Source organism: Spea bombifrons, chromosome 10 (genome assembly GCF_027358695.1).
Source record: "Spea bombifrons isolate aSpeBom1 chromosome 10, aSpeBom1.2.pri, whole genome shotgun sequence".
Taxonomy (NCBI): domain Eukaryota; kingdom Metazoa; phylum Chordata; class Amphibia; order Anura; family Pelobatidae; genus Spea; species Spea bombifrons.
The window spans coordinates 39,015,184-39,028,025 of NC_071096.1; the positions used below are offsets into that span (position 1 = coordinate 39,015,184).

The 12,842-nt window shown below is 57.8% G+C and overlaps 2 protein-coding genes across 2 annotated transcripts; one reads left to right on the top strand and one right to left on the bottom strand.

Annotated features, from left to right (window-relative positions):
* The first annotated feature begins 1,781 nt into the window (after positions 1–1,781).
* On the top strand, positions 1,782–5,733 carry PLLP (plasmolipin). Its single transcript, XM_053448494.1, has 4 exons — positions 1,782–2,080; positions 3,746–3,919; positions 4,228–4,350; positions 4,506–5,733. The coding sequence occupies exons 1-4, from the start codon at positions 1,940–1,942 to the stop codon at positions 4,605–4,607; spliced, it is 540 nt and encodes a 179-aa protein (XP_053304469.1). The 5' UTR covers positions 1,782–1,939; the 3' UTR covers positions 4,608–5,733.
* Positions 5,734–7,401: 1,668 nt separating this feature from the next.
* On the bottom strand, positions 7,402–12,391 carry ZNRF1 (zinc and ring finger 1). The gene is made up of 4 exons (XM_053449350.1): positions 11,976–12,391; positions 8,915–9,010; positions 7,658–7,763; positions 7,402–7,512 (listed from the first exon to the last, which is right to left on the bottom strand). The coding sequence occupies exons 1-4, from the start codon at positions 12,295–12,297 to the stop codon at positions 7,455–7,457; spliced, it is 582 nt and encodes a 193-aa protein (XP_053305325.1). The 5' UTR covers positions 12,298–12,391; the 3' UTR covers positions 7,402–7,454.
* Between the last annotated feature and the right edge of the window lie 451 nt (positions 12,392–12,842).

A 12,842-nucleotide genomic window follows, 5' to 3' on the forward strand; every position in this document is an offset into this window, starting at 1 on the left:
AGCCTTTAATTACGGGCTCGTGTGCGGCAGTGACACCGTCTGGGAGAGTTTCTCGCTATATAAACGCGCGGTGAAGCCGGGGAGGTGACGCGTTTCCGCTCGCGGTTTAGTTAATAAACCTTTTATTGTCCTGGAAACGCAAGATTTCAATCCTGAATCATAAAAATGGCTTTAAAAGCGAGGTTGTTGGGACCGAGGAACCCGTACCCCGCGTGTCCTTGCGTTGTCCCCGGAGATAATGAAACGCCGTCGGCTGGCTTGCGTGATCTGGAGGGTGACGGAGCGGAACGGCCATCTGTTTGTGGCTTCCCTACAGCCGAAGGAGGAGATATCGACGCCAAGTGCCAGCACGATGCTGCGGCCCCCCGACACGCCGTATCCGGGGGGGCCATGGCTGCACCGTTCAATTTAGGGCCAGCTTTCAGGATTTAGGGTCTTATCGTGCGAGCGGAGATGGCGTAACCCCCGTACAATGATCGGTCTCGCTTTAGTACCCGCAGCGTTTAACGCCCAGACACCGGGCTCATACGCACTCCAATAACCCATGCGTGTTCCTCATACCGGCAGTAGCACCTGCTACATGTATGTACAGATCACGTGTCACCGTGTACTTGCACATGTCGAGAACAGTATTATGAAGTCAGTAATTGTACCACTTTGCTGTAAAGTCACTTTATGATCTGTAGGAGATGTTTTCGCAATAAAACCACTGAAGTGTACGTTTTGGTCCGGTTTGGTGCGGTTTGGTCCGGTTTGGTACGGTTCGGTGCAGTTCGGTGCAGTTGGTACGGTTCGGGTGTAGTTTGGTATGGTTTTGTACGGTTTGGGTGCGTTTGATGTAAGAGCGGGAGGGTTGAGCTGTGAGACGTAACGTTGTGTTATAGGGTGCATTGCGTGACGTATATAATGTATATGGCCAGGGCTTGTGCTTATGTATAAAGACAGATTTAGGGGTTCTGTGCCGTCAGCCGCTGGAAGCGATCCGATCGTCGCAAACCTTGCTCTCCGCGTCGCAAAGATTCGCTTAATCGTTCCAGTGCAAAAAAAATAATAATGAATAGATTCTAAAATGTAGAATTTAGAAGCTGTGACGCCGCGTACCCAATACCGGGCCGAACGGGGGCCGCATCGTGAGAGCGGGGCCCTGATTCGCTAAACGGTGTGGCCTTTCCCGTGATACTTCATGCCGCAGACGCGGGGAAAGTCCTGCCGTTTACTGTCGTTTTGTTTGCTCGGATGATGACGTTTCAAACCGAGGAGCGGCTCTCTGAAGGAATGTGTGCGTCCGTACTGCAGGGATAGGCGCCGAGCACTTAAACGGCTGAACAATGCAGTCCTGCCTTATACCGGGGCGAGCGCCGCCGCTCCGCAGATACGAATGATGCCACGTATCCCGAAACATTCATGCATAATGAAACGTGTGCTGTCTGCACGCTAACGAGGGCCGTTTCCAGCCGCAAACATGTTTCATGCTTCACCGCGGGGCTCGGCACATGCGCGGCCCGTCACACCGCCCGGCTAATAATCATATATTGGGCAGGCGGCCGCACGCCAGGCTTACGATACGTCGCTACAAAGCGATAACGTGCTGCGCGAAATGCCACGCTCGCACTTATTACTTTATTATGTTATTTAGCTCGGCTGTGGTGGAGGGCGCTGTAAGGGTTAATCCGATGGGACATCTCTCGGCAGACTTTGCCCGGTGCTCTCGGTGCCGGATCCGATTACTGTTTAACCTGCCTGCCCCGCCCCCTCGCACCTTGGTGTCTCAATAGCGGGGCGTGGGTGGAGGAGCCCATTAGCCGCCCGGCAGATGAGTCGCTGCACCGACGGCTCGCTTTTCTCCCCGCAGCTGACTCCGTGCCCTCTCCAGGTACACGCCTGACGCGCAGGTTCATGCGAGACGAGCAGGAACGGCTGTCTCTTTCTATCCGCGATCATGTCTGAGTTTCCTTCCAAAGTGAGCACTCAGACCAGCACTCCGGAGGCCTCTACGTCTTCGCACAGAGTGATGGGATTTGTCAGCCCGGACGTCGGCTTCCTGAAATCCATCCCGGGGATCCTCATGCTGGTGCAGATTGTAAGTACGGTGTGTGTGTGTCGGTGACACCTGCCCCGGCTGATTACTGGCACGGGGGCAATTTCTTGCACAGAGTTGGGTGGCAGGTCTGCCCCATTCAAACCCCCCCCCCATTCCCTGTCTGCCCCGGATTTCAGGACCCGGTCGTCGCTCTTGTCTTAGGGCAGCTTCTGGTCTCGATGTATGAGGAAGGTGGGGATGGTACATAAGAGGGTGACGGGGCCGCCGGCAGTCATTCATGGTGCTGCCGGTGCTGTTATGGAGATGCTGATAGACAAGGCAACGAAATCCCAGTGTTTGTTAGCTCTGCTGCCTCTCCCCACCCCCCACCTGCCCGCTGGGAGTGAGTGAGCAGAATACAAAGGGCAGAAGGAAGCACTCACGTTCAGCGGTAATCCCCGGCTTCAACGCTAACGGCACCGCTCCACTCACTACTCCCAGCCGGAGCCTGGGGGCGTCTGCCACGATGACCCGGGACGAACAGGCGATGCTCCGCATTGCCAACGCATTAGAGCCAACCACCCCGGGCTGCCGTGCCATGCACCTGCGACAAACATTCTCGATGCGCTCACCTCCTGCCAACAGACGCCTCGCTGCCTGTGACGTCCTATTATTATTATTATTAATGGAATTGCGTCTCACGTGCTGCTTGGCCGCAGCAAAGATTTTACGATGCTGGCTGAGTGTCATGGGTGCTGTAGTTCCCGGCAGCCGGAGGGGTTGTGTGTGTGTGTGTGTGTGTGTGTGTGTGTGTGTGTGTGTGTGTGTGTGTGTGTGTGTGTGTGTGTGTGTGTGTGTGTGTGTGTGTGTGTGTGTGTGTGTGTGTGTGTGTGTGTGTGTGTGTGTGTGTGTGTGTGTGTGTGTGTCATGGCGTGTGTTCACGTGTGACACACACAACATATAACATCATCTCTAACGTTCCAGAAAGCATGAAAGTAATAATCCAGACTCGTGAGCTTCACACGTGACGTCACGCAGTATATAGTGGGACTTGGTTACTAACTTAGAACACCCCACAAAAGTATACACCCCAAAAACACATCCTAATCCTCCCCGAAATACCTGCTTTACTAGAGGTGTAGCCACGTACTGCCCCTTTAAATAAATCATGGAAACATAAGTATGAATAACGTTGTGACGCGTGGGCGCAGTGCACTTCATGACGCGTCCTTTGGGGGGCGCCGTCAGCTGTTGGTAAGTACAGGCAGTGTGATAGTGTAACGCAGACGGTAATCACAGGGTGGTGTTTGCCGGCTAGAACACGCATGTAGAGTACACGCATGTCCCCACAGCCACTTACTGTTACGCAATAACAGACACTCCCTGCGCCGACTGCCGGCAGGGACTCTGCGAAGTACATGCTAACAGTCTCATGTCTGATCCGGACGAGTCCCTTTAGAAGTGGTCTTTGTCACCATGGTATTCTCTTGCTGTGAAGAGGAGACCGCTGTGTCGTTGGGTTTATTGGCGTAACCGGCGCGTTGTGAATTGCTTCTTATATCGAATAAATGATCCGTTAATAAATATGATATTCAGCTGCTGAAAGCCGCAGGTTCTGCACATGATGGGCAGATTCCTGGACCACGTATGAAAAGTTGTCTTATCACCTTAGCGACGGTGCAGATGGTTGCCATGGTGATAAGACTCTCCTGCTGTCTGTTGCAGTGTCTGGGACTCCTCGTCTGGGCGTTAATAGCCGACGCTCATTACCATCCGTTCGCGGCGTACGGCTGGGTCATGTTCGTGGCCGTGTTCTGCTGGCTCGTCACGCTGATCCTCTACGTCATCTTCCTCCTGCAGCTGCACCACAAGATGCCCTTCATCCCGTGGCCCCTGCTGGTGAGTGCGGCCCCCACGTGGGGTTATTGTAGCCCCTATCGCAGCCGGGTCACTGTCCCCAAATTGCCCTGGTTATTGCAAACCACAGCTGTGAATATGTCCGGGTATCTGTATAGGGCAATAGTACAGCCAGAGGGTGGAATCAGATGGTACCCGGCGCATGCGCCACGCACGCTAAGTGGCCCTGCGCTATAATCCGTGAGTGCAGCGTGCGTTGGGCCGTCGGGGAAGGGCCGCTTTGCGCCTCTTGGGCCCCGTCGGCTTCATTACTCGCCGATGACATCACGTTCTCCTGTGCGTTCTTACAGATGCTCGTTTACCACGTGGCGGCCACCGTGCTGTATATCACCGGATTCATCACCTGCGCTGCCTCCGTAAAGTCTACGTCATGGTATCTGCCGGCTGATTACAACAAGAAAGCAGCCGCCTCGGTAAGATGGGGGGTCCGGGTAACACACGCCGGCTGAGGGTTGTGGGAAGACGGGGTGCGTAATGATTATGGCGCCTGTCATTAGTGGGGCGCAGAGCTGACCACAGCCGCTCACCGGGGGTACCGGGCTCACCCTGTTCTCTCCATCCCCTCTAGTTCTTTGCCTGTTTGGTGATGATCTCCTACGGTGCCAGCAGCTTCTTCAGCTTCACGGCGTGGAGAGGAACGGGAAGTAACGCGGCCACCGCGCAGGCTTAGCCCCCCGGCGGGAGCAGCGCCCGGCCCGTTTCTCTGTATATACGTCTCTGGAGAGGCGCGGCCGTTCATCGGTTTCTATGAGCTCATCCGGAGGACGCGGGCCGTCGGCATGCTGCCCGCCATGAACATTTATCCGCCGTGTGGGTGGCCTAAGATTTTGCCCCCAGCTTTGGGACATACGCACTAAAGTGCCTCTCGCTGCAGCAGGTAGGACTCTTTGCCTCGTGATCACGTGGAACGCAGGCCCAGGGGCCGAGGGGGCCAACCCTGGAGGTAGAGCGCCGTGTCCATCGCAGCAGGTCTGCTCCGTCTCGCCCTCTCTGTGCTGTTCATTGATCGTTAGTAAAGGTTCAGCTCTTGTGCTTACGTCATGTTGATTTAGCCCGGCTTGGAACGGCTGTGATGTCACGGCCGTGATGTCACGGCCTGTGCTTGCTCCGTCAGACCTCTATATATGCGATTGGCACGGTACGATGTACATTACCCCTAAATTCACCCAGAATCAGCCAAACACACACTTTGGGGACGGAGGGGCTTCCTCGCGTGTGTTCCTAACATAGAACACACAGGGACCGGGGCCACAGCACTGCATGTAGGGGGGGGGGCACAGCACTGCGTGGCGTTTAAACTGTTAATGTTGCATGTCGTCCAGAGCATAAAAGACACGGTAATCCCTCCAAAGACTAATCATGTTAATAGAGGGAGACTTGGGCTCGCAGCACACGTATGACGGCATGATCAGTATAAAACATACGGCAGCACACGGATACAGAGAGAAAACCTTTACCTGCAGCCACCAAACCCTGTAATAAGACGCTGTATCGCCCGCGCGCCGCTCCCTCCTCCTCCAAATAAACCGCAGGGCTTGTGACTCTCCTCCACGCTGTCCTTCTATCTCCGGCCCGTCAGGGCATCTGCCTGTAGACTCCATTAAACCCGGGATACTCTCTGACCGTCACCATCGCACGTGACGCGGTAACGTGTACACGACCAGCAGGGGTTTGTAAAGACTCATTCCTTTATTTTATAACAACAGATATACAACACAGTCCGTATCTCGCCAGCTTCCCGTCTTATAAAAACAGAATTAAATAAAAAGAATACACAAAGCAATACAAACGGGGGGGAGAAATATTTGGCCGGCCCCCTTCCAAGCTGAAAAGAGAGCCGTTCCGGCAGTTTGGGAGCAAATATCTATGTGAACAAAAAAATGGGGGCAGCCACAGACACCGGGCAAGATACTCTGCCACTACCTGCGTCCGCCACTAGGGGGAGCATGACAACGTACGACCTCTATACCCCGGGGGGGGGCGCTTGTTGCCCGGATGCGATTGAACCCAAGCGTCTGCAGGTTACCTGATAGAACAGGCGCTATGTTATAATGATGTGGCACAAAGAGTAAATGCCCCAGGGGCAAGTTACTAGCAGACCTGCCCTCGCATTGTCCAAAAGCAGCAGAAATCATTAAGACGGGGTCTCTGGGATCGGGAAACGCATCCATTGCTTGCAGTTTTGGCACAAAACCCCGGAAGAATCTGCTGCGCTGACCCCCCCCTGCCCGCCCCCCAAACAGTGCAGATACCCAGAAATCCTGCCCCAGGGCCAGAACAGAGACTGACAGCGCGGGGGTAACACCACGCGCCGTCTCCTCCGTGAGACTCTGAAGCAGATACCATTACTGATGCGTTGGCACAGAGGCAGCGCATGATGAACCAATCATGGCATCCGACCGCAGCCGCCCCAAAGCTTTATCAGGTGATGGGGGGGTTTTATCCCCCTCGCTGCCAATCGCCAGCTCCGGGGACGAGAAGCAGAAAGCATGGCATCCCTAACCTAATGATGTTTGTCTCTATCAGCAACGCATGCTGGGACGTAACTTTCAAACGCGGGGTTAAGTCTCCATTTACCCAACAACTCCACTAAACCCAAAGAAGAATTGGTGAAACCTGCCCCCGATATATTACAGCGGATGGAGGAGCGGGCTCCTGCCCTCTGACCCCCCCCCCCAGGGACGGGTGCCTACAAACCATTTCCACCGGACCTACCCTCCGACAGGGGCAAAAGAAAACGGCATTCCCAGCTTGTGTGTTACATGTAAATGGCATGCAAGTACCCCCACACCACCACCCCCCCCCCAGGGGAGCTCTATAGGAAGCACTGGAGATGCCCCAGGGTGACGGTAATAAGAAGACGCTGCCGGTACAACCGAGAAATCTGCCGGTCTTCCAAAACCCCCCTTCCCCACAGCAGCACCCAGCGGAAGACCCTCCGCATTACAAACCCAACCACTCCGTGCAGAAACGACTCCGTGCGTCGCTCATCGCCTGCAGCGAGTCCCGGAGCCACAAAACGGCTAACGCGGGGTCATTTCACCTTCATCCCTCCGTCCACAAACCCGTCACATGTCTGCATTATCACCCTGGGACCACCATCACGCGTGCCGAGGTGCCCCCTCCCTTCTTGTGTATGTATAGAGGACGGCAAAAGTCTCCGGCTCCGCTGAGTCCCCGGCCCCCGGCTCAGGACAATGGAAGAAACGCAGGGAGAAGGGGCATGAGTGAAAAGCAGTTCAAACAACCCTGGTGGGCCGCGGATCCTAAGGTGGGCCGTACCCAATGCTCTGCAAGAGAAAGGGAAGCGGTGAGTGACAGCGGACCCCTAACACATTGTAAGAGACAATATTCGGCAATGCGGTGCGTGTGGCAAGATGTCACGGCATGATGTCACGGCATATCTCCCCGCTGTCCCGGCACCGCAGAGCCAGTTATAGAGCGGCCACAGAGCATCCAGGAGAAGCCCAAGTGCCGGACATCGACGTACCTGAAAGCCATCCAGGTGGGCCGCGGGTCAGTCGGAGGGGTGCTCGGGACAACACCTGTTCACCTCAAACCAGGAGTCTATACAGCTGCGGGAGACAAAGAGCCGAGTTACCTACCCAGGAGACTGCAACCCGGGGGGGGGGGGGGGGTTTGCGGCGCAAGTTCGAGGGGCACGGTGCGCCGGACACCAGGATGGGGGGGGGCAGTTAATCAGGCATTTGCTGGCGGTACCTTTTGTGGTAAATGCACAGACAGGGCAGCCGGGCTATCGTGTCCCCTTGGGTCAGCTCCTCCAGGCAGATAACGCACTCGCCGGCATCCCTCGTCAACACATCATCTGTACACAAAAGGGTGGTCAGCGCCCGCTCGCCATGTACCCGCGCCCAGGTCTCCCGCACCGCGTGTCCGACACCCGCACCGGGCCACTTACCGAGAGTCTCCACGCCGCTGCCCCATCATACATAATACCCCTCCTCCGCTGCCACATCATACATAATACCCCCCCGCTGCCCCATCATATATAATACCCCCCTCCGCTGCCCCATCATATATAATACCCCCCCCCGCTGCCCCATCATATATAATACCCCCCTCCGCTGCCCCATCATATATAATACCCCCCTCCGCTGCCCCATCATATATAATACCCCCCCCTCCGCTGCCCCATCATACATAATACCCCCCTCCGCTGCCACATCATATATAATGCCCCCCGCTGCCCCATCATACATAATACCCCCCCTCCGCTGCCACATCATACATAATACCCCCCCGCTGCCACATCATACATAATGCCCCCCCTCCGCTGCCCCATCATACATAATACCCCCCTCCGCTGCCACATCATATATAATGCACCCCGCTGCCACATCATACATAATACCCCCCCTCCGCTGCCCCATCATACATAATACCCCCCCTCCGCTGCCCCATCATACATAATACCCCCCCTCCGCTGCCCCATCATACATAATACCCCCCCTCCGCTGCCCCATCATACATAATACCCCCCCTCCGCTGCCCCATCATACATAATACCCCCCCTCCGCTGCCCCATTATACATAATACCCCCCCTCCGCTGCCCCATTATACATAATGCCCCCCCGCTGCCACATTATACATAATGCCCCCCCGCTGCCACATTATACATAATACCCCCCCTCCGCTGCCCCATCATACATAATGCCCCCCCCGCTGCCACATCATACATAATACCCCCCCTCCGCTGCCCCATTATACATAATGCCCCCCCCGCTGCCACATCATACATACTACTCCCCCTCCGCTGCCCCATCATATATAATACCCCCCCTCCGCTGCCACATCTTATAATACCCCCCGCAGCTGCTACCCCTCCGCTGCCACATCAAACATAATAGCCCCCGTTCACCAGCGCAGCCAAGCACCCCCTCCCATGGAAGCCCCCTAACACGTAACATACATGGCGAGCGTGTAATACCGGAAGGCGCCGGGCAGAGCGTACGCACCGTTATAAGACAGCCGCGGTTTGCTCAAACACATAATAAAGTGCATCTCCATCTCGTCAGACGCCACCGACTTGGAGCAAATGGGGCAGCGGAACCCTGCAAAGAGACATCAAAGACGTTATACACAGAGAGAGACCGCAACCCGCGGCTAAACCCCGCAACATGGATTTATAATAAACAGAGCGAGGGCGCGAGAGACGCTCAACAACACAGAAGAGACTGGCGCAGGGGGGGGGCGCGGCGGAGAGACTGGCGCAGGGGTGGCCCGGCGGAGAGACTGTCGCAGGGGGGGGGGCGCGGCGGAGACTGGCGCAGGGGGGGGGCGCGGCGGAGAGACTGGCGCAGGGGGGGGGCGCGGCGGAGAGACTGGCGCAGGGGGGGGGCGCGGCGGAGAGACTGGCGCAGGGGGGGGCGCAGCGGAGAGACTGGCGCAGGGGGGCGCGGCGGAGAGACTGGCGCAGGGGGGCGCGGCAGAGAGACTGGTGCGCTCTTATTACAAGCGCATCCTCGGGTTTTGTTGAGTGGCCCCCAGCTGCGGGAAGGGTACAGCACCCCGGCCCCACACACCAAACCTGGTTATAGTCTGCTTATACCTGCTCATCAGCTTTCCTGGTCTCCATGGCAACCAGGTGTGTTCTCTGTATCCTGGCAACCAGCCTCCCCGGGGCAGAGACGGTGGGCAAAGCAACCCACGGGGACCACGCTACGTCTCCAGCCTCCCCGTCACACGTTATGTATGTAAACTAACAGGAGACCACGCAGAGCAACACGGGAATTACAGCGAGCGGTCACGCCAACCCAGTCACCTCCATGTTGGGGAGCAGTGGCAGCGCTCCAACGAGCCCCAAACAGGGCAGTCCAATCAGAGTGCCGGGGCAGAAAGGCAGCCCTTTATTACACTTATAGGCCGGAGGTCCCTGTCCATACAGCACTCACAGCCAGGCCGCCATGTTGCGTGCGGGGGGGGGGGTTTCTGGCGCCGGAAGCTTTCTGGAGGAAGCTGCGGTCTCTGTGGGGTTTAACGGACGTCCTGTTTGATACGGAACGAGCGCATTTCTCTCCGTGCCCAATGACAGGGGCCCTCAGCAGGTGATATGGGACCACCATGATCCTCGGCCCCCGCAGCACTCCGCTCCTCCTAGAGCACGAGGTGGGGGGCAGTAGAGTGGGGTACGGGGGTAATCAGGTTTATGTATTGGAGAAACAATAGCTTGCATACGGGCGACCTATCAACATCTTGATTACATGCAAACCGAGCACACGCCAAGCTAGTTTCACGGGATAAAGTGACCCCCACACCAGACGACCCGGGACCCCCACCGAGCGACCGCTGGGGCAGAGCATGGCGGCAGAAACGTGTCGCTGCCAAGGACGGCTGCGGGTTATATTTAGATAAGGAGACACCTGCTTCAGGATTTGCAAGCTCTCTGTGTCTTCCCTCTGTCATCGTGAAGCTGCAGCGTGGCAGTGTCTTTAACCCACTGGTTACCCCGTAGCATGGATTTATGATAAACAGAAAACCCCAAGAGCTGACAGTCGTCTCTACAAAGCCAAAGAGCTTTACCCCAGCCATTAGGTGCTTTTCAAAGATCCATACATAGCGCCTCCTTCAGACTGGGGCGAGCGGACCCTACAGGCCCCCCATTACGTACCACAATGCAAGTTATCCGTCCTGGGCTCATCCGGGCCAACAAAATGCTGTCTGACAAATGCCTGCGCAGCCGGGTCAACCAGGGGGCAACTAGCCAGCTCACACGCTAAAATCTTATATTACATTCTTTTCCCATCCCACGGGTACAAGGTATGCAGTGGACAGGTACAGTATAGCGGGAGGGAGCGGGGTATGCAGTGGGCAGGTACAGTATAGCGGGAGGGAGCGGGGTATACGGCGGGCAGGTACAGTATAGCGGGAGGGCGCAGGGTATGCAGTGGGCAGGTACAGTATAGCGGGAGGGAGCGGGGTATACGGCAGGCAGGTACAGTATAGCCGGAGGGTGCAGGGTATACGGCGGGCAGGTACAGTATAGCGGGAGGGAGCGGGGTATACGGCGGGCAGGTACAGTATAGCGGGAGGGCGCGGGGTATGCAGTGGGCAGGTACAGTATAGCCGGAGCGTGCAGGGTATACGGCGGGAAGGTACAGTATAGCGGGAGGGCGCAGGGTATGCAGTGGGCAGGTACAGTATAGCGGGAAGGCGTGGGGTATACGGCGGGCAGGTACAGTATAGCGGGAGGGAGCGGGGTATACGGCGGGCAGGTACAGTATAGCGGGAGGGCGCGGGGTATGCAGTGGGCAGGTACAGTATAGCGGGAGGGAGCGGGGTATACGGCGGGCAGGTACAGTATAGCGGGAGGGAGCGGGGTATGCAGAGGGCAGGTACAGTATAGCGGGAGGGAGCGGGGTATACGGCGGGCAGGTACAGTATAGCGGGAGGGCACGGGGTATACGGCGGGCAGGTACAGTATGGCGGGAGGGAGCGGGGTATACGGTGGGCAGGTACAGTATAGCGGGAGGGCGCGGGTATACGGCGGGCAGGTACAGTATAGCGGGAGGGAGCGGGGTATACGGCGGGCAGGTACAGTATAGCGGGAGGGCGCGGGGTATACGGCGGGCAGGTACAGTATAGCGAGAGGGAGCGGGGTATACAGCAGGAAGGTACAGTATAGCAGGAGGGCGCCGGGTATATGGCAGGCAAGTACAGTGTAGCGGGAGGGCGCGGGGTATACAGTACAGTATATCGGGAAGACACGGGGTATATGGCGGGCAGGTACAGTATAGCGGGAGGGCACGGGTTATATAGCGGGAGGGCGCGGGGTATACGGCATGCAGGTACAGTGTAGCGGGAGGGCGCGGGGTATACGGTACAGTATAGCGGGAAGACGCGGGGTATATGGCGGGAGGGCGCGGGGTATATGGCGGGCAGGTACAGTATAGCGGGAGGGCGCGGGGTATACGGTACAGTATAGCGGGAAGACGCGGGGTATATGGCGGGAGGGCGCGGGGTATATGGCGGGCAGGTACAGTGTAGCGGGAGGGTATATAGCGCCCAGGCTGCACTCACCGCTTTGGGCCCCGATCCATCTTGGGGCCAGCTGCAAGCTGTCAGTCAGGGAGGCTCTGGATCCGAGGAACAGGCCCCCCCGGCCCTCCTCCGCCCCCGAGCTGCCCCCTCTGTCGGACTCAGGCCTGTACAGGCCGAACGGGAGGCCGGAGGCAGGAGGGTCCAGGCCGGACACCGAGCTGACCGAGCGGCTCCGCAGTCCCATGGCGCCCCCGGGCCGGTAATGTCCGAAGTGAGAGGTGGGAGCCACGGCCGAGTCATCCGAGGAGACCCCGGGGAAAGGGCCTCGAGAGCGGGAGGCCGAGCTCTGCTTCCCCCCCATGGGGCAGGAGCGGAGGCGGTCAGAGGATAGGGGGCACCGGGCGGGTAGCGGGACTACTTCAGTCTGCCGCACATGACTCTAAAAGATCGGGGACCACAGGACAGCAGACACGGGGCCCGAGGAGTTGAGCCAGGGTAGGAGTCACAGGCAGCCCGGGGCAGTCTGTTCCCTAGTAGGCTCGGACACTACTTCCACTGAGGCCTGTCTTCCCTCTGCTTGGGAGCCTCCGATGCCCCTTCTTCCCGTCACAGGCCCGGGGGTCTCCCTGCCCGCACAGCCGGCCTCCGATCTCAGGCCCGGGGGTCTCCCTGCCCGCACAGCCGGCCTCCGATCTCAGGCCCGGGGGTCTCCCTGCCCGCACAGCCGGCCTCCGATCTCAGGCCCGGGGGTCTCCCTGCCCGCACAGACGGCCTCCGATCTCAAGCCCGGGGGTCTCCCTGCCCGCACAGCCGGTCTGCCTGTCTCTAGGTCTCGCTCGCTGCCTCCGCCTGACTCGCTCCTTGTTGCTGGGCTGTAACAATAGAGGCTGGAACTGCGCATGCGCC

What these genes read in the sequence shown, in the direction of transcription:
- PLLP (XM_053448494.1), top strand. Translation starts at nt 1,940, where the DNA reads ATGTCTGAGTTTCCTTCCAAAGTGAGCACTCAGACCAGCACTCCGGAG. An exon ending in TCATCCCGTGGCCCCTGCTG is followed by an intron (nt 3,920 to 4,227) that starts GTGAGTGCGGCC and finishes GCGTTCTTACAG; the next exon opens with ATGCTCGTTTACCACGTGGC. An exon ending in ACAAGAAAGCAGCCGCCTCG is followed by an intron (nt 4,351 to 4,505) that starts GTAAGATGGGGG and finishes CATCCCCTCTAG; the next exon opens with TTCTTTGCCTGTTTGGTGAT.
- ZNRF1 (XM_053449350.1), bottom strand. Translation starts at nt 12,297, where the DNA reads ATGGGGGGGAAGCAGAGCTCGGCCTCCCGCTCTCGAGGCCCTTTCCCC. An exon ending in ACCGCGGCTGTCTTATAACG is followed by an intron (nt 7,764 to 8,914) that starts GTGCGTACGCTC and finishes TTTTGTGTACAG; the next exon opens with ATGATGTGTTGACGAGGGAT. An exon ending in CTGTGCATTTACCACAAAAG is followed by an intron (nt 7,513 to 7,657) that starts GTACCGCCAGCA and finishes TGTCTCCCGCAG; the next exon opens with CTGTATAGACTCCTGGTTTG.